Below are 21,292 nucleotides of genomic sequence, written 5' to 3' on the forward strand. Positions count from 1 at the left end.
TTGATGCAGAAAAGGCATTTGAGAAGGTCCAACACCCATTCTTGATAAAAACTCTCAACAAAATAGGAATAGAAGGGAAATTCCTCAGTATAATTAAGGGCATTTATACAAAACTAACAGCCAACATCATCCTAAATTGAGAGACTTTGAAAGCATTCCCCCTGAAAATGGGAACCAGACAAGGATGCCCTTTATCCCCACTCTTATTCAGCATTGTGCTGCAGGTCCTAGCCAGAGCAATTAGGCTAGAAAAAGAAAGGGCATCCAGATTGGGAGGGAAGAAGTCCAAGCTTCTCTAATTGCAGATGATATTATCTTATACACAGAAATCCGCAAAGAATCCACAAGAAGACTAGTGGAACTAATAGAAGATTTCAGCAAAGTTTCAGGTTACAAGATAAACATACAAAAATCAGTTGGATTCCTTTACAGCAACAAAGAGAACCTCACTCAAAGAAATCACCAAATCAATACCATTTACAGTAGCCCCCAAGAAGATAAAATACTTAGGAACAAATCTAACCAGAGACGTAAAAGATCTGTATGACGAAAACTGCAAGAAACCAAGAGACCTGCATAAGTGGAAAAACATCCCTTGCTCATGGATAGGTAGACTCAACATAGTGAAAATGTCAGTTCTACCCAAAGCGGTCTACAGATACATTGCAATCCCAGTCCACATTCCACGAGCGTTTTTTAATGAAATGGAGAAACAAATCACCAACTTCATATGGAAAGGGAAGAGGCCCCGGATAAGTAAGGCATTACTGAAGAAGAAGAACAAAGTGGGAGGCCTCACACTACCTAATTTTAGAACTTATTTTACTGCCACAGTAGTCAAAACAGCCTAGTACAGGTACACCAACAGATACATAGACCAATGGAACAGAATTGAGAATCCATACATAAATTCATCCACCTTTGAGCAGCTGATATTTGACAAAGGCCCAAAGCCTGTTAAATGGGGAAAAGACAGTCTGTTTAACAAATGGTGCTAGCATAACTGGATATCCATCGGCAAAAACCTAAAACAAGACCCGTACCTCACACCATGCACAAAAACTAACTCAAAATGGATCAAAGACCTAAATATAAAATCGACAACGATAAAGATCATGGAAGAAAAAATAGGGACAATGCTAGGGGCCCTAATACATGACATAAACACAACACGAACCATAAGTAACAATGCACAAGCACCAGAAGAGAAACTAGATAAATGGGAGCTCCTAAAAATCAAACACGCTCATCAAAAAATTTCACCAAATGAGTAAAAAGAGAACCTACAGACTTGGAAGAAAATTTGGCTAAGACAAATCCGATCAGCATCTAATCTCTAAAATCTACAAGATACTGCAAAACCTCAACAGCAAAAAGACAAATAACCCAATTACAAAATGGGCAAAGGATATGAACAGGCACCTCACCAAAGAAGATATTCAGGCATCTAACAGACACATGAAGAAATGCTCACGATCATTAGCCATTAGAGAAATGCAGATCAAAACTACAATGAGATATCATCTCACCTGACAATACTGGCACTAATCAAAAACACAAAATAATAAATGCTGACAAGGTTGTGGAGAGACTGGAACACTTATACGCTGTTGGTGGGGATGTAAAATGGTACAGCCACTATGGAAATTGATTTGGCACTTCCTTAAAAGGTAAAAATAGAAGTACCATACTATCCAGCTATTCTGCTCCTTGGAATACATCCTAGAGAAATAAGAGCCATCACACAAATAGATACATGTACACTCATGTTCATTGCAGCACTGTTCACAGTAGCAAAAAGATGGAAACAACCTAGGTACCCATCAACAGACGAATGGATAAACAAATTCTGGTATATCCACACAATGGAATACTATGCAATGATAAAGAACAACGATGAAACCATGAAACATATTATAACATAGAGGAATCTGTAGGTCATTATGCTGAATGAATTTAGTCAGTCACAGAAGGACAAATATCGTATAAGACCTCTATTATAAGAAGTCAAGAAAAGGTTTAAACACAGAAGAAAACATTCTTTGATGGTTATGAGGGTGTGGAGGGAGGGTAAGGGTTATTTACTAACTGGATAGTAGATAAGAATTATCTTAGGTGAAGGGAAGGACAGTACACACTACGGGGGAAGTTGGGACAACTGGACTAAACCAAAGCTAAGAAGTTTCCTGAATACAGTCAAACACTTTGAGGGACAGAGTAGCAGGGGTAGGGTTCTGGGGACCATGCTTTCAGGGGACTTCTGGGTCAATTGGCATAACAAAGCTTATTAATGTTCTGCATCCTAATTTGGTAAGTAGCATCTGGGGTCTTAAAAGCTTGCAAGCGGCCATCTAAAATGCATCAATTGGTCCCAACCCCCTGGAGTAAAGAATGAAGAACACCAAAGACATAAGGAAAGTATTAACCCAAGAGACAGAAAGGGCCACATAAACCAGAGACTTCATCAGCCTGAGACCAGAAGAACTAGATGGTGCCTGGCTACCACCAGTGACTGCCTTGACAGGGAACACAGCAGAGAGTCCCTGATGGAGCAGGAGAAAGATAGGGTGCAGAACTCAAATTCTAGTAAGAAGACCAGGCTTAATGCTCTGAATGAGACTGGAGGAACCCCAGAAAGCATGGCCCCCGGATTCTCTATCAGCCCAGAACTCAAGCAGTTTCCGAGGCCATCTCTTCAGACAGGGATTGGACTGGACTGTGGGACATAAAGTGATACTCGTGAGGAATGTGCCTCTTAGCTCAAGTAGATACAAGAGACTAAACGGGCAGTTTCTAACCGGAGGTGAGATGGGAGGGCAGAGAGGGTTAGGAGCTGGTTGAATGGACCTAGGGAATCAGGGGTGGAAAGGAGGGGTGTGCTGTCACAATATGGGGAGAGCAATTAGAGTCACATAACAATGTATGTATAAATTTTTGTATGCGATAAAATGAAAATAAATAAAAATATTCTTGGTGCCAGGGGGGACCAGCCTGGGATTTACAGTTTTTCTAGAACTCCTTGAGAGTGGCTCAGCTTAAATTTAAAACTTTATATAGGAAATACATTAGAAAGATTCACCATTGATAACCAGATTCCTATTTCTTTGAGTCATGGCGATTATCAGTTCTGTTCTTAGTTATGTTCTACCTGTTATAGTATTCTCTTTGAGAACAAGTAAGGAACTTGCCTATGAAGGAGCATATATAAGCTTTTGATTTTCAATGGTGATTATAATGCACTTCACCAACTGTGTGATCTGCCATAATTGTAGCTACTTTCAGCAGAGTTCAGTAGTGAAAAAGAAGAATTCTTCATATTTATCTAGGACTTCAGAAAGCTCAGTGGCATTAGAGACAATAACAATTCATGTAACATTGGGAAACCATTTAAGAATCATCCCCTGGAAAAGATTTTTAAAATTGTATTGCTTGTAACCATTATGTATCTGCAAGATCTTATGTTGTACACAGATAATAGGATTCTTGCTCTCCATCTGTAAGCAACAGATTACTAAGAATTTAAAGAATAACTAGTCGTGATACACACTCACACATACATATGTGTGTGTGTATAGGGATATCATTGCTGATGTCAGACAGATCCTGGCTGAAAGCAGAGAATACCAGAAGGATGTTTACCTGTGTGTTATTGACTATGCAGAGGTATTCTATTGTGTGGATCATAATAAATTATGGATAACATTGCAAAGAATGGGAATTCCAGAACACTTAATTGTTCTCATGAGGAACGTGTACACAGATCAAGAGGCAGTTGTTTGGACAGAACAAGGGGATACTGTGTGGTTTAAAGTCAGGAAAGGTGCGTCAGGGTTGCATCCTTTCACAATACCTGTTCAATCTGTATGCTGAGCAAATAGTCCGAGAAGCTGGACTGTATGAAGAAGAAAGGGGCATGAGGATTGGAGGAAGATTCATTAACAGCCTGAGATATGCAGATGATACAACCTTGCTTGCTGAAAGTGAAGAGGACTTGAAGTACTTACTGATGAAGATCAAAGACCACAGCCTTCGGTATGGATTACGCCTCAACATAAAGAAAACAAAAATCCTCACAAGTGGACCAATAAGCAACATCATGATAAACAGAGAAAAGATTAAAGTCGCCAAGGATTTCATTTTACTTGGTCCACAATCAGCACCCATGGAAGTAGCAGTCAGGAAATCAAAAGACGCATTGCATTGGACAAATCTGCTGCAAAAGACCTCTTTAAAGTGTTGAAAAGCAAAGATGTCACCTTGAAGGCTAAGGTGTGCCTGACCCAAGCCTTGGTATTTTCATTTGCATTATATTCTTGCGAAAGCTGGACAATGAATAAGGAAGACTGAAGAAGAATTGACGCCTTTGAATTGTGTTGGCGAAGAATATTGAATATACCACGGACTGTGAAAAGAACGAACAAATCTGTCTTGGAAGAAGTACAACCAGAATTCTCCTTAGAAGGAAGGATGGCGAGACTACAACTTACATGCTTTGGACATGTTGTCAGGAGGGACCGGTCCCTGGAGAAGGACATCATGCTTGCTAAAGTACAGGGTCAGTGAAAAAGAAGAAAACCCTCAACGAGGTGGATTGACACAGTGGCTGCAACAATGGGCTCAAGCATAACGATTGTAAGCATGGCGCAGGACCGAGCAGTGTATCATTCTGTCATGCGTAGGGTCGCTGTAAGTCAGAACCGACTTGACAGCACCTAACAACAACAGCAATCATAGTTCATCTTTGGTTAAAAGGTTATAAATGATGCTGTTAAATGTTCTTCCATTGAATTTATCATCTATACCAATTTGAAAAGAACTAGTGAAGCAGAGTTTTTTTAATCCTGAGGTTTTCATTACTTTTTAAATGGCCATGTTCCTTTTTTTTTTTTTTTTTTAATTCTTAGATGGTCTATTAAATGGGCTGTTGGTTAGTTCAGTGACCAGTTTTATATGATTTTTTCCCAAAAACAGTTTTGACTCCTTTTATATATGATTTGATAAAGAGCAGCAGATAGAGGTGGAAAAGTTTTTTAGATCCACAAAATCTTACAATTAAAAGGAAATTATTTAATTCAGAGGTTTTTAAATGTTTTTTATGTTATGGACTCATTTGGTACTCTGGCAAAGCCTACAGACATTTCAGAAAAAAGTATTTTAAATACATCAAATAAAATACTTAGGATTACAAAGAAAGACAAATTGAAATCATTATAAATACCTTTAAAGAATAAATTGTGATATTACAATAATATGTGCCTCTTTTTAAATGCATTAAATAACAAAATCTAGCAGCAAGTCTAATTACTGTAATTTGAATGTAAACAATATTTTTATGTATCCATAACAACTTAAAGTAAGAGGTTCTATTGATAGTTGCCTAAGCTCAGGATGAAAGAAAATGATAAATTTTCATTAGATTAGTGAATATTATACTTTTTTCCTCCATCTCAGTCAATGGGCTTCAGAATTTTATCCACAGATTTTCCCAAGGAGTCCGTGGACCAGTTAAGAACCACTGGAAACATCCTCATTTTGCAGATGAGGAAACCAAGACCTATACGGGGTGATGACTTACGTCATACAACACAATTAGATTAATCCTACCAATGTCACTGAACAGTATGTATAGAAATTGTTAAATGTGAACCTTATTTTCTGTGTAAACTTTCACCAAGAATACAATAAAGTATTATTTAAAAAAGTTAGATATATCCTTGCAGAGCTAACCTCAGACTTTTAATCAGCTTTTTCCTAAGGCTTTAGTCTAGAAATTTACAGTATAGCCCGTTATTTATCACTGATTCATGGCATGATCTGGAGCAAACTTTATTCTCATTGTGCCTCAGAATCTACCCATGTAAAATATTCACCAGTTGCTGTCAGGTCAGTTCCAACTCATGACGATCCCATATATGTCAGAGTAGAACTGTGCTCGATAGGGTTTTCAATGGCTGATTTTTCGGAACTAGATCACCAGACCTTTCTTTTGAGGCCCCTCTGGGTTGACTCTAACAGCCAAACTTTTGGTTAGCAGCCAAGCTCATTAACTATTTGCACCACCCAGAGACCCATGTAAAATATAGTTGACTTAAAATCTGCAAAGGAATAATAATAATAACTTAGATTTGTATTGCTCTATTTCATTTACGTGGAGCCCTGGTGGTGCAGTCGTTAACTGCTTGGCTGCTAACCTAAAGGTTGGTGATTCAAACCCCCTAGCCACTCTGCTGGAGAAAGATGTGGCAGTCTGCTCCCATAAATATTACAGCCTTGGAAACCCTATGGGGCATTTCTGTTCTGTCCTCCAGGATCACTATGAGTCAGAATTGACTCAACAGCAGTGGGGTTGGGTTTTTTGGGTTTTATTTCATTTACAACCACTTTTACTTTCAAATACATTATCCTACTTAATTTTCTCCACTTTTTTTGATAAGGAAATTAATGCTCCAAGATGTTAAATGTCATGTCCAAAGTCACACAGCTAGGAAGAGAAGAAGCAGTATCAGAAGCCATACCATTGATTAACCAAGGACGTTCCCTTTATCATAGTCCCTTTCATGTCATAAATAAACAAAAAATCTTTGAGTTCTTCATTTAAATATAAGTGTTGTCATGTCAAAAGTCTAATTAAACACAAATGAGTTGTCATTAGACTCAGATGACCCCAATAATTGTATCTTAGTTTATTAGGATAAAGTGATGCATGCATGGAACTATGGAAGGGATCTTTTCAAAAACAATTTTCCAGTTTTGTCATTAGAAGTGAGAAGAGAAAGAAATACAATTTAAGACTGAGATTGTAGAGTTGTTGCCTTAATGTTGTTTAAATCAAACCTTTTCTTTCCTTTCGTTTTTGGGTAGGCTAAAGAGGCAAGTAATCTGAGTAAATGTCAATGAGGCCCTTTTTCTCTATCCTTTTAGGCTTTCTTTTTAAGAATAAATGGTACTCCTAGAGAAGTTTGTTCTTCAGAGACAGATTACTTTTACATAAGTTAAGTAAGGTAGAAAAATTAAAAGTCAAAAAGGCCCATGATACGTCAGAAATCTCTATCATCTTTGTCATTCTAGTGACCACATCATATGAAAGACAGAACATCCTGCTCTCTTAGAAAATAAGGAACCATCTTAACCTGGCATGAAGCCCTTAGTATTGAAAAACCTTTATTGGACTCCAGATGTCACCCTTCGGTTAACCCTAAGTAATATTAAGGAGCCTGGTGATGCAGTGGTTAAGTACTCAGCTGCTAACCAAAAGTTCTGTGGTTCGAACCCACTAGCCGCTCCGCAGGAGAAAGAAGTGACAGTCTGCATCTGTAAAGATTACAGCCTTGGGAACCCTAAGGGGCAGTTCTACTCTGTCCTATAGGGTCGCTATGAGTTGAAATTGACTTGACAGCAATGAGTGTGGTTTGGTTTTTTTAAGTAATATTAATAGTAATTGTTTTCTGAATTCTTGAGACCATTCTGTAGGATACCCAGATATCTCTAAGCTATAACCCACATACTTTCCATATGCTATCACTTAATACTAACAAGGTCCAATTAAGTAAAAATCATTTTAAAGCTGATAAAACAGCTTTGCATAGTACAGGAATGGCTATGGTCATGCTTAAAATATCAAAAATAAATTTTAGCCTGCTGAAATTGAAAAGAACAATAATGACCACAAACTAAACAAACATTCAGATTTAGCAAATATTTACTCTGTACAAAGTACTATATTTGACACAGTGGGAAATATAAAGAGAATAAATGGCGTGGTCCTTTGCCTCCAAATATTTACAATCTATTTGGGGCCTCAAATCAATAATTGAAACATGAGTAACTGTAATAACTCTGATAACTAGTAACTATGATTGGAGGTTCAGATAAAATGCTTTAAGAATTTAAGGAAACGTAAAAATAGATTATGGTGATGGTTGGATAGCCACATACATTTACTAAAACTCATCAAATTATGTACTTAAAATGAGTAAATTTTTTGGTAGTAAATTATATCTTAGTAATGCTATGAAAGAAAAGAACTTAGGAAAAGAAATTATTTCTGATTGAAGAATTTGGAGGAATGTTTTTTTGTACCTGGTACAATTTAAGATGGATTTTAAGGACAAGTAGCGTTTGGATCAAAAAACAACAGCAGCATATTTCCAAGAGAGGAAACAGTTTGAGGTCTAGAAGCTCAAGAGTGCAAGGCATAATCTAGAGGAGCTAGTTCAGACTTTGCTCCGTGGCTTAGATTATATGGCTTGCATGCCTATCGGTACATATGGCTGGCTATATGGCTATAACATGTCTAAAAAGTTCTGGTCAATACCTATTGAAAACCATGTAACTGTACATGGAATTTTTTTTCCCTCTCTTTGGTCAAAAACAAGAGCTTTCCTTGTTTCCTCTAATGAGGAAATAATAATAAGGAGGATGTTAATCACAGAGTTACATCATAGCTGTCCGTGGCTCCACTGATCATAACAACTTCTAACATTTGTTTTGACCTTTGTAGCTTAAAAATCACTGATACAAAATTTTTTTTAAAAAATTACCGATACATGCATTATCTCCTTTGAGCCAGGCCCCACAACAATATTTTTTTCAATGAGAAAACAGATTATGGGAGGGCCCAGAGCGTAAAATATTTAAACCACATGAAAGGAAAGGTCAAGATATTCTGGTCGCTAAGAAGATGAGGGAGAGAACAATTACAGATCTGCTAACTAAATTGGAATGTCACACATGAAACAATTCATATTATAGACAAAGAATAAAATAGATGAAGTAACTATTGTCATCAGTAATAGGAAAGCAAAGTTGAAAATGTTTTTAATGAGCTGATAGGACCCTATTCTTAATAGTAACAGCCCATGTTAAAATAAGTTTGATTGCCTGTATGCAAAGGTACACAGAAAACCTATAAAGAGTTTCTAAATAGATATTCCTTTTTGTTGTTTATTTTTTAGAATGTAAAAAGATTAAAATTTCAGTTGGGTCTTTCCACACCATTGCCATAGAACTTCTCAGTTACATAAGTAAGCAGATAATATAGAAGCTTAATTTCTTATTTAAAATATAACTGCTAGCCAGCAAAATTATGCTAAAAGTAGGAAGATAGGGCTTTCTTAATGTCTGTCGAAGATGATTTCTTTCGTTCTTGACTATAACCCTAGTTGACAAACTGCTCAGAATTTTTCAATATGAGCTATATATTTTATAGATTCATTACATGCATTTACAAGGAAAAAGAATACAAAATAGCCTGATAAGCAGCAAAATAGAGGCAATTTTTATGAAACTTGTGTTAACCTGCAATCAAATGTAATCACTATTTTAATATTTATCCATTCTTATATTGTTATGAACCTATTCTTAACATGGGTTTTATTTTATTTGTTTCTCTCCTCCCTCACTTCTGTGAAACGCAGAAGGAAAAGGATGTTTGTTATTTGCACATTTGTACCCTACTAACTGGTGTTACGCATCTGGCTTCTGGCTTCCACTAGAGAGCCCCTGACATCGCAGGGAACGGTGATCAAAATTCCACACACTAGCTTCAAGCTGGGGGCTCGTAGCTACTGCAGCATTGAAAGGGGGTCTTTATCTGGCTTCTTTAAAATAAGCATGGTGATGGGATGGTTTAAGGGAAGAACACCTCTCAAATCACATGACCACTGCTGCGCTTCTGTGTGTCCTGCTTTCGTCATTACGGCTTGGCACTACATTCTTTCCCCGTATCTTAGTGGGCTTACATGTGTCCAAGTGTGGGGGAATCAGTGGATGGTTATACGTATGCATGCATCTTTCAGTGTTAGAGTGATGTGCCTTCCCTTATGTGTCACAAATTATGATCACAGATTAAATCCTCTGTGTTCCTGAGAGATTGAGCCTTCTCGTTCTTATTGGTGTGAGATTCGTGTGTTTTGGTGTTTACACCCTCAGTTGTTCATGTTGCATTACACATAAGTTGAAATGTTCTCCCATGAGAGTTAGCTTTTCATGTTGGGCTGAAAAAGTCTTCATTTCTGTGTAGCAATTCATGTTACTATAACCTATGGCTTTCGATTGTACCTCCCATAATGAAGAGCTGACTTTAAACACTGTGCTATTCTTGTTATGACCTAAGCGTAAGGTAAGTCACTTCTCTAACTGTATCTAAAGGTTGTGGTTGTTTGTTAAAATTTTCTCAGCTTTTTATAAGGCATTTTCACTTTTTTTCCTTACCATTTAATACGTGCTCTCCCTCCTTTCATTTTCTGTTTCATGTCTTAAGATTTCTTAAGGACAGTATGATCTTCAGCAAAAATTATATCATTCATGTAAACATATGTTGAAATGAATTATTTGATGTGTCAAAGCAGTCTTGATAAGTAAATGAATCTCTAAATTTTCAGTAAGTCTCATGTGTTTTTCATTTCCTCCATTAATTGTAATATACTATTTCTACACATTATTTTAGTTTTGATTTGAGTTGAAAGAGTAATTACTTGTCACCATCATAAAGTCAGATGTTAATTGCAGTAAAATAGTATGATCCAATAGAATAAAGAAGTAGATAATCTGACACTATACCTTTCATTAATCCCTGACAAATTTGGTATTAAGTCAAAATCTTGGTTTTATTTTGTTTTTCAGGCTTGCCTGTTTTTCCATTGAGTATAGCCAGGGTAATGTAGAGGAAAAAACAATAAAACTAGACACAGACCTCTGTTACCTTCTTTGTAGTTCATATGTTTGAGAACAAGAGTAATAATTATTTTCAACTTCATTCTTTCAAGTAAATCCCACTACATTGTGACTGAGGGTATGGTAAAAATCTTCATATTGGGATTTTATAAAATTAAGTAAATATTTAAAAGATGACTGGTTTCATGGTACAATAGAGAGGGTCATTTGCTATCTGTATAAATATTAAACAGAGTTGAGTTTTTTAAATTATTTTCCGCAATGACTTTTTTTATATTCGAGATCACTAAAGTAAATAAATTCTTATAGTCATTGATTTTAAAAGTTTATTCGTCTCAAATCTGGTTCAAATAGCCAATGTAAAGTAAATGGGAAAACATAGGTTATACTGTGAACCTTGTTAAATGCTCAGATTCAGGAAATTGAATTATTTTCATCATCCAGATTTCTCCTCCAAAACTATTTGACATGTATAGTTCTAAACTGGAGTGCCACAAAGCAACACTTGAGTTTCTTTATTAAATTCATGCTATGAATGATATTTTTGTTAATTTTTTAAACCAGATGAGGAAGAGGAGAGGGTGTTTTGTCTTTTGGTTTGGTTTAGTTTGTTGTTTTTTTTTGTAAAGCCAGCTAGTTCTTCACCACCATTTCCACTTAGACATACGTTATTTAAATCTGTTGAAACATTTTATGAGACAATTTGAACTACTCATCTGAACTGCTCTGTTCATTATAAATCTCTTGTTTCTATCCATACACTAGCTCCACTCTAGATTGGAAGGGCTTAAAGATGAACTCTGGAGGAATAGAGGCTACGACTTAAGAGTAACTATTACTGATCAAAGGAGCTGCTTTCCATTTGCAAACGTTGCTTTGCGCTATGAGTTTGGGCTCCTTCTGTTTCTACATCTTGTTGAAGACTTTCTTGACGTCCATTTGACTTCTTTGAACTTTGTTTTTGTCTTTGAACATTTCCTCCTTTCTTCTCCTACTCTCTCCCAGATTTTCTCACTCTTTTAGCTTTCTCTTGTGTTCTTGAATCACTTTCTTAAAACGCAGTTTCTCTTTATTAAGCCTGTCAATTAGTGTTTGTTTCTTTTCTCCTTTAAGACCATAGTGCTATAGTTACACTCATTTTCATTCCATGGTATGCCAACTTGCTCGTTTATTTTGCAGCAAGTTCATTAGTCATTCTTACCCTCTTAGTGTGAATTTTCAATAAGAAATAGCAGAACATTCTGTATTTACATACTGTCACCCCCTATAGGCTTATACTTTCTTTTCTAGATTCACTCCCTCAAGCCTCTCTCTCTTCCTTTTCTTTTCCTCACTCTCATGTCTCCCTTCCTGTATTATTTTCTTTTAAGCAATCATTGATTTATTTCACATTTGGTCCAGAATTGTTCTTCAGTAAGACTTCTGAGTAAAAGAATATAAGAATATTATCTTCCAGTAGCTTCTCCATTCTAGTGTATTTAAAATAAACAATCTGGGCCAAAGGAGAATATCTTAAATATTTGGAATTATTTTCCCTCTTTTTTCTTTTTTTTTTGTGTGTGTGTGTGAGTTTTTTTTCCCCCCTTGTGTGTATGTTTGTGATTTTTTTTTTTATTGTTGTTGTTGTTTCTTTAAACATTAACAATTGTTTTTTTCAGGGAAGGACAACCATAACCCACCTTAAGTTGCAACATTCCTTTCATAAGTTGTTTCATTACAATAAGTAGATTGCGTTAAGTTGTAGAAGTTAATTTGTTCTGTATATATCCATTTGGGGCAAGCTGCTGCAGAGTGGGAAGAAGAGGTATAGAGCTTAAATACAGTTTCCTCTGAAATTAACGGCAGTGTTAATGCCATCCAACATGGCCCTTGAATTTGACAATTTTGCAACATTTAAAAGAATGTTCCACTTTGACTTAAATATTTGAATCAAAGCTAAGGCTTCCTGATTGATAAACTATATACACACCCAAGAATAGGTAAAGAATTAAGTTCAATTTTATTGATTTCCACAAGAACATCTTTTATAACTAATATTATAATTAATTATTATAATCCGTAACAAAGATTATTAAAATCAAAGGTAAAAATTGTATATAAAAAGATTTCTTTATTTTTCCTCTGGATATATATTTTCTGAAAATTACTACAATGGAATATTTGATTACAACTTTATTACTTGAATTGCTTTACTTTATTAGTTGAATCAAGAGATGCTAAATGATTTAAGATTAAGGGTCTGTATTCACAAATATGTCGCAAACTGAAATATTTTACAGATGCTGATTTCAAATACACATCAAAAAAATTGCCTTTCGTTTAACCTGTGTACAACATTGTGCCATATTGTCCTCCAGATTTTTTTTTCTGGAAGTCAGTTAGCTGTTTATTTAAAGTAGAAAAGGATAAATAAAAAATGCATAGAACAAATGTAAAATATTTTGACTAACTAGTTTTGATATCTGGAATGTATAAAACCTCTGCTTCTAGACCTCAGGAGCTTGCCCGTTACATTTGCATATTTGACTATCCATGTTATAAGCCCTAAATTACTGACTTTATGCTCTCTCTGCAGGTCCAGTCCAGGTGCAGCAGCAAGGAGAACATTCTCAGAGCCAGTAAGTATTTCATCATTGCAGGTGGGCTACTGAAGAAGAGGAATAGGGAAAATTTATATCAAGAATATGAATATTAGGGTGTTCGCCTTCTAAAAACATTGGTTAGTATCAATATATTAATGAATATTTCCCTTATTTCAGTCATTTTGCCAGTTGAAAGGAGAACCTTGACAGCACTGTTAGTAGGCTACTAATGAGCCCCTCTGTGACTCCAAGATAAGAACTCCTCTTTAATTGCCCCACTGCTAAAAGGTTGTTTGAAAACAAACTAACTGAAAATAATGATAATATAAATTCATTAAGAGTCTAACTAAAAAAAAGGAACATGTGACTCCTATGAGGGTACATAGTCATCTTTTGAATATGAATTCCTAAAAGATCTTACCTTACAGGCAGCATGCTTTAGAATATAGTGCCCTGAACCAAGGATGAAGAATCCTTAATTTTTTGGTTTGATCACTAATAGCATTAACTTGGAAGTCATTTAACTTTACATATTACTCCTCTTTCTGTCTTAAAAATAAAAGAACTATAAATAGCTTTTCCTCACCTGTATCCTTGAATGATGTGACAGTGAAATTTATGCCTTAAGACCTATAAAATCCTAAGAGAAAAATGCTCTAAAAATGCTAATTATTTTATCATTGTTCTGTTGTCACTTATTAGCTTAATAGCATCATCCCATCTCCTTCCTAATCATTATCAGAAGAAGATGTGTAGGTAGACCATACTGAAATGGGTCTACTGGGTACCACACAGCTAGGAGTTCTAGTAAATTGGATAATTTATATTTCCAGTAGAATATCTGTGTTATTTAGCAATCAAAAAAGTAATTGGAGAACTTCAGATAGATAAAAATTCATGTTTTATTTTGATTTCTTTAATGGAAATTTTTTCCATTACTATGTTGTGAATCTGTTACCTTATTGGGAAACCCTTGAGTGGATGGGCAGTTGCTTGCCTAGCACCTTTATCTTAGAAGTATTTAAAAGTAGGGATAAGCAGGCATGTTTAACTCATATACTTTCATGAGTTTACCCAACATTTGATAGACATGTGAATCTGAGGAGGCTCCTTAGTAATAAGAGATGTAAAGTCTTATTCTCCCTCACTAAGATCTAAGGTTGAAATTAAGAAGAAAGAAAAAAAAAAAACCTAAGGTTGAGAAGCTTAAGGGTCAGGGGAGTGATGATTGAGTGTTCACTACAATAAAATAAGAGATAATGAACTTAAATAAATAAATAAATAAAATCAATGGCATTTTATGATAGCTACTGTATAATTAATTTCCATTTATTTTTGATCCTGAGATAATGATAAGTGACTGATAATGATTATGATGATTAGGAACAAAAATAGTATGTTGTCAAGAACAGATTCCTTGAGCCTTCTTTCACATTTACCATGGTTCTTTGTGTTGTAAAAACTGTCTCTCATTTCAGTTATGCTCTTACTGGCTTGTTGGCTGTTAATCTCTTTGAATGGCCATGATAGTTCAGGTTTTTCTGATCATGTTTTGTTATGATGAAATAATCATGTACGTGGCCCATATAGTCATTTAGATCCATCTAAGATCCCTGTTGGCACAGTGGTTAAGCTCACTCGGCTGCTAACCAAAAGGTTGGCAGTTTGAACCTACCAGCCACTGTCTGGGAAAATGACATGGCAGTCTGCTTCTGTAAACATTACAGCCTTGGAAACCCTATGGGGCAGTTCTACTCTGTCCTATCAGATCTCTCTTGAGTCAGAATCGACTCGCCAACAACAGGTTTTAATGGGTTAGATAGCCCATCCAAGCTTCTAACCTGATAGTTCTGTGACTTCTATAAATTTATGGTCTTTTCCTTTCAACAGCACATTTAACTCATACTCATGCGCATGGCCGCAGCCAGGACACTTTCATCAGCATAATCTGTTCTACCTCTGAACATCTTAACTCCAATATTTCACTGCTTATTTAGAATACTTATATCTCCCTCCCCCTGCGCTAGCCATGCACTGCTGTACTGCAGTCATATAGAATCTTTTGGCAGTTCCCCATTCATTACATTCCCTCAGTGCTATGTGACTGCATCTATTCCTTTGGCCCTTTTCCCTCCTGCATAAAATATCCATTTCCTTCTTTTCCTGGAAGACTTTTACTTATCCTTCAAGACTCAGTTCAAGTATGATCTCTGTGACGCGTTCTCTGAGATTCACCCAGTTAAGGTGACAAATCCTTGTGAACCGTTACTGTTTCTTCTACTTTAATCATTCTTTACGTATTCACTGAATTCGCTATCCTCAGGGAAAACATTACCAAAATGTAGCCAACATAAAGAAAGCTATAATCAACTTACTTTTCAACATATTTTAAAACCTGTTAAAACAGAAGATCAGTGGATCCTAGGAAAAGGACAAGAGTTACAATTAATAGAGCTTATCTAAATTTGTCCAAAGAAGAGGTAAATCTTGATCAGTGATGGCTCCGCAAAAATAATTGTTGATAACAAAGCTGAGTTTAGTCTTAATATGGTAAGGGAGAATTTTACCTAGACAAAGACTTGGTCTTAGAGTCAGTGTCTCAGAGAGGAAAAGGGCAAAGTGAGGATAGAATGATGTTGGAGACTCTCCTGAAAGCAGGCGTCAGTTTACCAAGATAACAAGTTCTTATCCAGTTTGCAGGTAGTAGCCAGCAGGTTGTTCTACCATAAATCTAGTAACAGTCATTGGGGACCACCCAATGATCTGTTTACAGCCAAAACACCCCTATGAGTTAGTCAGATATAATATTTTGGTACCACTCATCAAAAATAATTTAGCAGCAACAGTGAAATCTATAGTATTGACATCATTCAATAGATCTAAAACAAAAGAAGTAGGGTGTCTTACTTGTAAGATCTGTAAGTGAGACAGCCTCAAAATAATACGCTACTGTTTCCTAGTTCTTATCCAGGTTCCATTTTCATGAAAATTTGGTAACAAAGGCAAGTTCCCACAAAAAGTCCAAGTATTATTTTGGTGGAGACAGAAATCTCCTCTTTTAGGTATGATGTAATGGGGAGTTTTGGATTTCTGTCTCTCTGGCTTGTTATATAGTTTTCCATCTGAAAAGTCACCTGCTAGTTGAGTCTAGTTACCTAGGAAACCAACTGACTCATTACAAGGAACTTGAACTGGTGATTGGAATGTGGAAGTTGGAAACAAAGAAGTATCTGCAGTTGGAAAATATGGCCGCAGAGATAGAAACAACGCTGGAGATCACATAATAGAATTTTGCAAGACGAGTAACCTATTCATTGGAAATACCTTTTTCAACAACATAAACAGCAACTGTACACATGGACTTCGCCAGATGAAATACACAGGAATCAAATTAGCTACATCTGTGGAAAGAGATGATGGAGAAGCTCAATACGTCAGTCACAATAAGGTGAGGGACTGACAGCGGAACAAACCATCAATTGCTCACATGCAAGTTCAAGTTGAAGCTGAAGAAAATTAACACAAGTCCATGAGAGCCAAAGTACAATCTTGAATATATCCCACCTGAACATAGAGACCATCTCAAGAATAGATTTGACACGTTAAACACTAATAAGCCAAGACCAGGCGAGTTGTGGGATGACATCAAGGACATCATACATGAAGAAAGCAAAAGGTCGTTAAAAAGACAGGAAAGAAAGAAAAGACCAAAATGGATGTCAGAAGAGACTCTGAAACTTGCTGTTGAACATAGACTAGCTAAAGCAAGTGGAAGAAATGATGAAGTACAAAAGCTGAACAGAAGATGTCAAAGCATGGCTCAAGAAGACAAAGTAAGATATAATGAAACGTGCAAAGACCTGTTAGTTAGAAAAAGTTAGAAAAGCAAAAGGGAGAGATACACTCAGCCTTTCTCAAGCTGAAAGAACTAAAGAAAAAATTCAAGCCTTGAGTTGCAATACTGAAGGATTCTGTGGGCAAAATACTGAACGATGCAGGAAGCATCAAAAAAAGATGGAAAGAATACACAGAGAGACTGTGCCAAAAAGAACTGGTCAATGTTCAGCCATTTGAAGAGGGAGCATATAATCAATCAAGTACCGATTGTATTATAGGAAGAAGTCAAAGCTGCACTGAAGGCATTGCGAAAAACAAGGCTCCAGGAATTGATGGAATTCTAATTGAGATGATTCAACGAAGGGATGCAACGCTGGAAGCGCTCACTTGTCTATGCCTAGATATTTGAAAGACAGCTACTTGGCTAACCAACTGGAAGAGATCCATATTTGTGCCCATTCCAAAGAAAAGTGATGCAACAGAATGCATAAATTATCAAATAGTATCATTAATATCACACGCAAGTAAAATTTTGCTGAGCATAATTCAAAACCATTTGCAGCAGAACATCAACAGGGAACTGCCAGAAATCCAAGCCAGATTTAGATGAGAACGTGGAATGAGGGATATCATTGCTGATGTCAGATGGGTCTTGGCTGAAAGCAGAGAATACCAGAAAGATGTTTACCTGTGTTTTTTGACTATGCAAAAGCATTCGACTGTGTGGATCATAACAAATTATGGATAACATTGAGAAGAATGAGAATTCCAGAACACTTAATTGTGCTTATGAGGAACCTGTACATCAATCAAGAGGCAGTCATTTGAACAGAACAAGGGGATACTGAGTGGTTTAAAATCAGGAAAGGTCAGGCTTCTATTCTTTCACCATACTTATTCAATCTTTATGCTGAGCAAGTAATCCGAGAAGCTGGACTATATGAAGAAGAACGGGGCATCAGGATTGGAGGAAGACTCATTAACAATCTACGATTTACAGATGACACAACTTTGCTTGTTGAAAGCAAAGAGGACTTGAAGCACTTACTGATGAAAATCACAGACTACAGCCTTCGACATGGATTACACCTCAACATAAAACAAAAATCCTCACAACTGGACCAATAAGCAACATCATGGTAAACGAAAAACTATTGCAGTTGTCAAGGATTTCATTTTACTTGGATCCACAGTCAATGCCCGTGGAAGCAGTAGTCAAGAAATCAAATGACATATTGCATTGGGGAAATCTGCTGCAAAAGACCTCTTTCAAGTGTCAAAAAGCAAAGATATCACTTTGAGAACTAAGGTGCGTGTGACCCAAGCCATGGTATTTTCAATCACCTCGTGTGCATGTGAAAGTGGACAGTGAATAAGGAAGACCGAATAAGAATCAATGCGTTTGAATTATGGTGTTGGGGAAGAATATCGAATATACCATCAACTGCCAGAAGAACAAACATCTGTCATGGAGGAATTGAAGCCATAATGCTCCTTAGAATAGAGGATGGTGAGACTTCATCTTACATACTTTAGACATGTTATCAGGAGGGACCAGTCCCTGAAGAAAGACATCACGCTTGGTAAAGCATAGGGTCAGCGAAAAAGAAGAAGACCTTCAACAAGATGGATTGACCCAGTGGCTGGTACAGTGGTCTCAAACATAGTCACGATTGTGAGGATAGTGCAGGAAGGGGCAGTGTTTCGTTCTGTTACTATGAGTCAGAGCCAACTCAGCAAATAACAACAACAGTTACAATCTACAGGTGTCAGTCAGCACTGAGTATCCATGAGGGAAACAAAGATTGTTTTAACAACACTCTAACCAACTAGATGGAAATATGGTGGCGCAGTGGTTAAGAGCTCCGGCCACTAACCAAAGGTCAGCAGTTCGAATCCACCAGCCGCTTATTGGAAACCCTGTGGGGCGCTTCTACTCTGTCATATAGGGTCGCTATGAGTTGGAATCGACTTGACGGCAACAGGTTTGGTTTTTTTGTTTTTAACCAACTAGATAAAGTTTATAAACAGGATTTTCAAAGAAACAACTCAATCCAAATCTAAAATGACTAAGGCAGTTCGTATTTTATTCACACCTGAATTCTGCTGGAGTCAGGGATAAAATGTCTTCTATTCCAAGAATAAAGTCTTCAGGTAATCTTTGATCTAACTGATTATCATAAGAAGACAGGATCCATAGTTCTTCTAATTCATAGGTTTCTCTGGTTTCTGGAAGAATCAAATAATTACCCTGCTGGCAAAGTCCACACCAGACTAGTCATCAGCATTCTTTCCTTCAGTCTTTTTTTTTTTAATTGATGTGAAATTCATATAACAAAATTAACTATTTTATGGTACAGCCACTGTGGAAAACAGTTTGGTGGTCACTCAAAAAGTTAAAATGACTGTATGAGCCAGCAATTCCTTTCCTAGGTACATAACCTCCCTCCAAATTGAAAGCAGCAACTCAGACAGACACATGTACACCAGTTTCACTCTAGCATTATTCACAATAGCCAAAATGTGGATACAGCCCAAGTGCCCATCAACAGATGAACAGATAAATGAAATGTGTTATATACATATAATGGAATATTATTCAGCTATAAAGAGAAATGAAGTTCTGATGCATGCCACCACATGGATGAACCTTAAAAACATGCTAAGTGAAATAAGCCAGACTCAAAAGGACAAATATTTTATCATTTCACTTATATGAAATATTCTAGAATAGGCAAATCCAGGGAGACAAAAGAAGATTAGTGGTTAGCAGGGATTGAAAGAAGGAGTAATGAGGAATTAAGAAAAGATAATAATAACTATTTTAAAATGAACAATTCAGTCACTTGTACCATATTTTTACACAAATAATGTGCGCCTTTGGCGTTTGTTTGCCAACCGACCATGCCATCTTTCCACAGTGCATCCTTGCAAGCGCACTATGCTAATTTTTCTCACAGCAACATGTAAAAAAACAACATTAGCATAGCAGGGCCTGTGAAACTACCTCATGGGGGTGGGGTGTGGCTGGCATACAAATGCAGAAGACACACATTATTTGCATAAAAATACAGTAATTACATTCACAATGTTTTACAACCACCAGTTCTGTATAGCTCCAAAATTTTCTCATCACCTCAAAAGGAAATCCTACACTCATTAAGCAGTTATGCCCCATTCCCCCTTTCCTCCAGCCCCTGTTAACCATTAATCTGCTTCTGTCTCTATGGATTTACCTAGTCTGAATATTTCATATAAATGGAATTATACAACAGGAGACCTTTTGTGTCTAGCGTCTTTTTCTTAGCATAATGTTTTCAAAGTTCATGTACAGTGTAGCATGTATCGGTACTTCATTCCTTTTTATGGCTGAATAATATTCCATTATATGTATATGCCAATTTGTTTATCCATTCATCCATTGTTAGACATTTGGATTGTTTCCACCTTTTTGCTAATGTGAGTAGTGCTGCTATTAACATGCATATGCATGTATTTGTTTAAATACCTGTTTTTAATTTTTTTGGGTATACAACCCACTGCCATCCAGTTGATTCCAACTCATAGCAACCCCATAGGGTTTCCGAGGCTGTAAATCTCTATGGAAGCAGACTGCCACATCTTTCTCCCGAGAAGCCACTGGTGGTTTCGAACTCTCCACCTTTTGGTTAGCAGTCGATCACTTTAACCACTGTGCCATTGCTGGGTAGTATAGTAGTTCTATGTTCAACTTTTTGAGGAACTGACAAACTGTTTTCCACAGGAACTGAATCATTTTACATTCCCACTAGCAGTGCACTATGGTTCCAGTTTCTCTACATCCTCACCAACACTTCTTGTTTTCCTTTATTATTATTATAATTACAATGATCTTAGTGAACACAAAGTAGTATTTCATTGTGGTTTTGATTTGCATTTCTCTAATGACTAATGATGTTAAACATCTTATGTGTTTGTTTGGCCATTTGTATATCTTCTTAGAGAAGTGTTTTTTCAAGTCGTTTGCCCATGTTTTAACTGGGTCATTTGTCTTTTTTATACTGTTGTTGAATTGTAAGAGTTTTTTTTAATATATTTTGAAAATTAAACTCTTACTAGATACATGATTTGGAAATATTTTCTCCTATTCTGTAGATACCTTTTCACTTTCTTTTTTTTTTTTAATTTTTTTTAGGTTTTTTTTTTTTGTTGTTGTTGTT

At 36.4% G+C, this 21,292-nt stretch overlaps 1 protein-coding gene across 1 annotated transcript in view; it reads left to right on the forward strand.

Annotated features, from left to right (window-relative positions):
- GPHN (gephyrin) overlaps window positions 1-21,292 on the forward strand; it is a 632,163-nt gene that overhangs the window by 467,260 nt on the left and 143,611 nt on the right. The window contains exon 10 of the mRNA XM_004370959.2: window positions 13,250-13,292. Within this exon, the coding sequence (XP_004371016.1) occupies window positions 13,250-13,292 (43 nt within the window). The remainder of the gene's footprint in view (window positions 1-13,249; window positions 13,293-21,292) is intronic.

This window comes from Trichechus manatus, unplaced genomic scaffold, assembly GCF_000243295.1.
Source record: "Trichechus manatus latirostris isolate Lorelei unplaced genomic scaffold, TriManLat1.0 scaffold00010, whole genome shotgun sequence".
Taxonomy (NCBI): domain Eukaryota; kingdom Metazoa; phylum Chordata; class Mammalia; order Sirenia; family Trichechidae; genus Trichechus; species Trichechus manatus.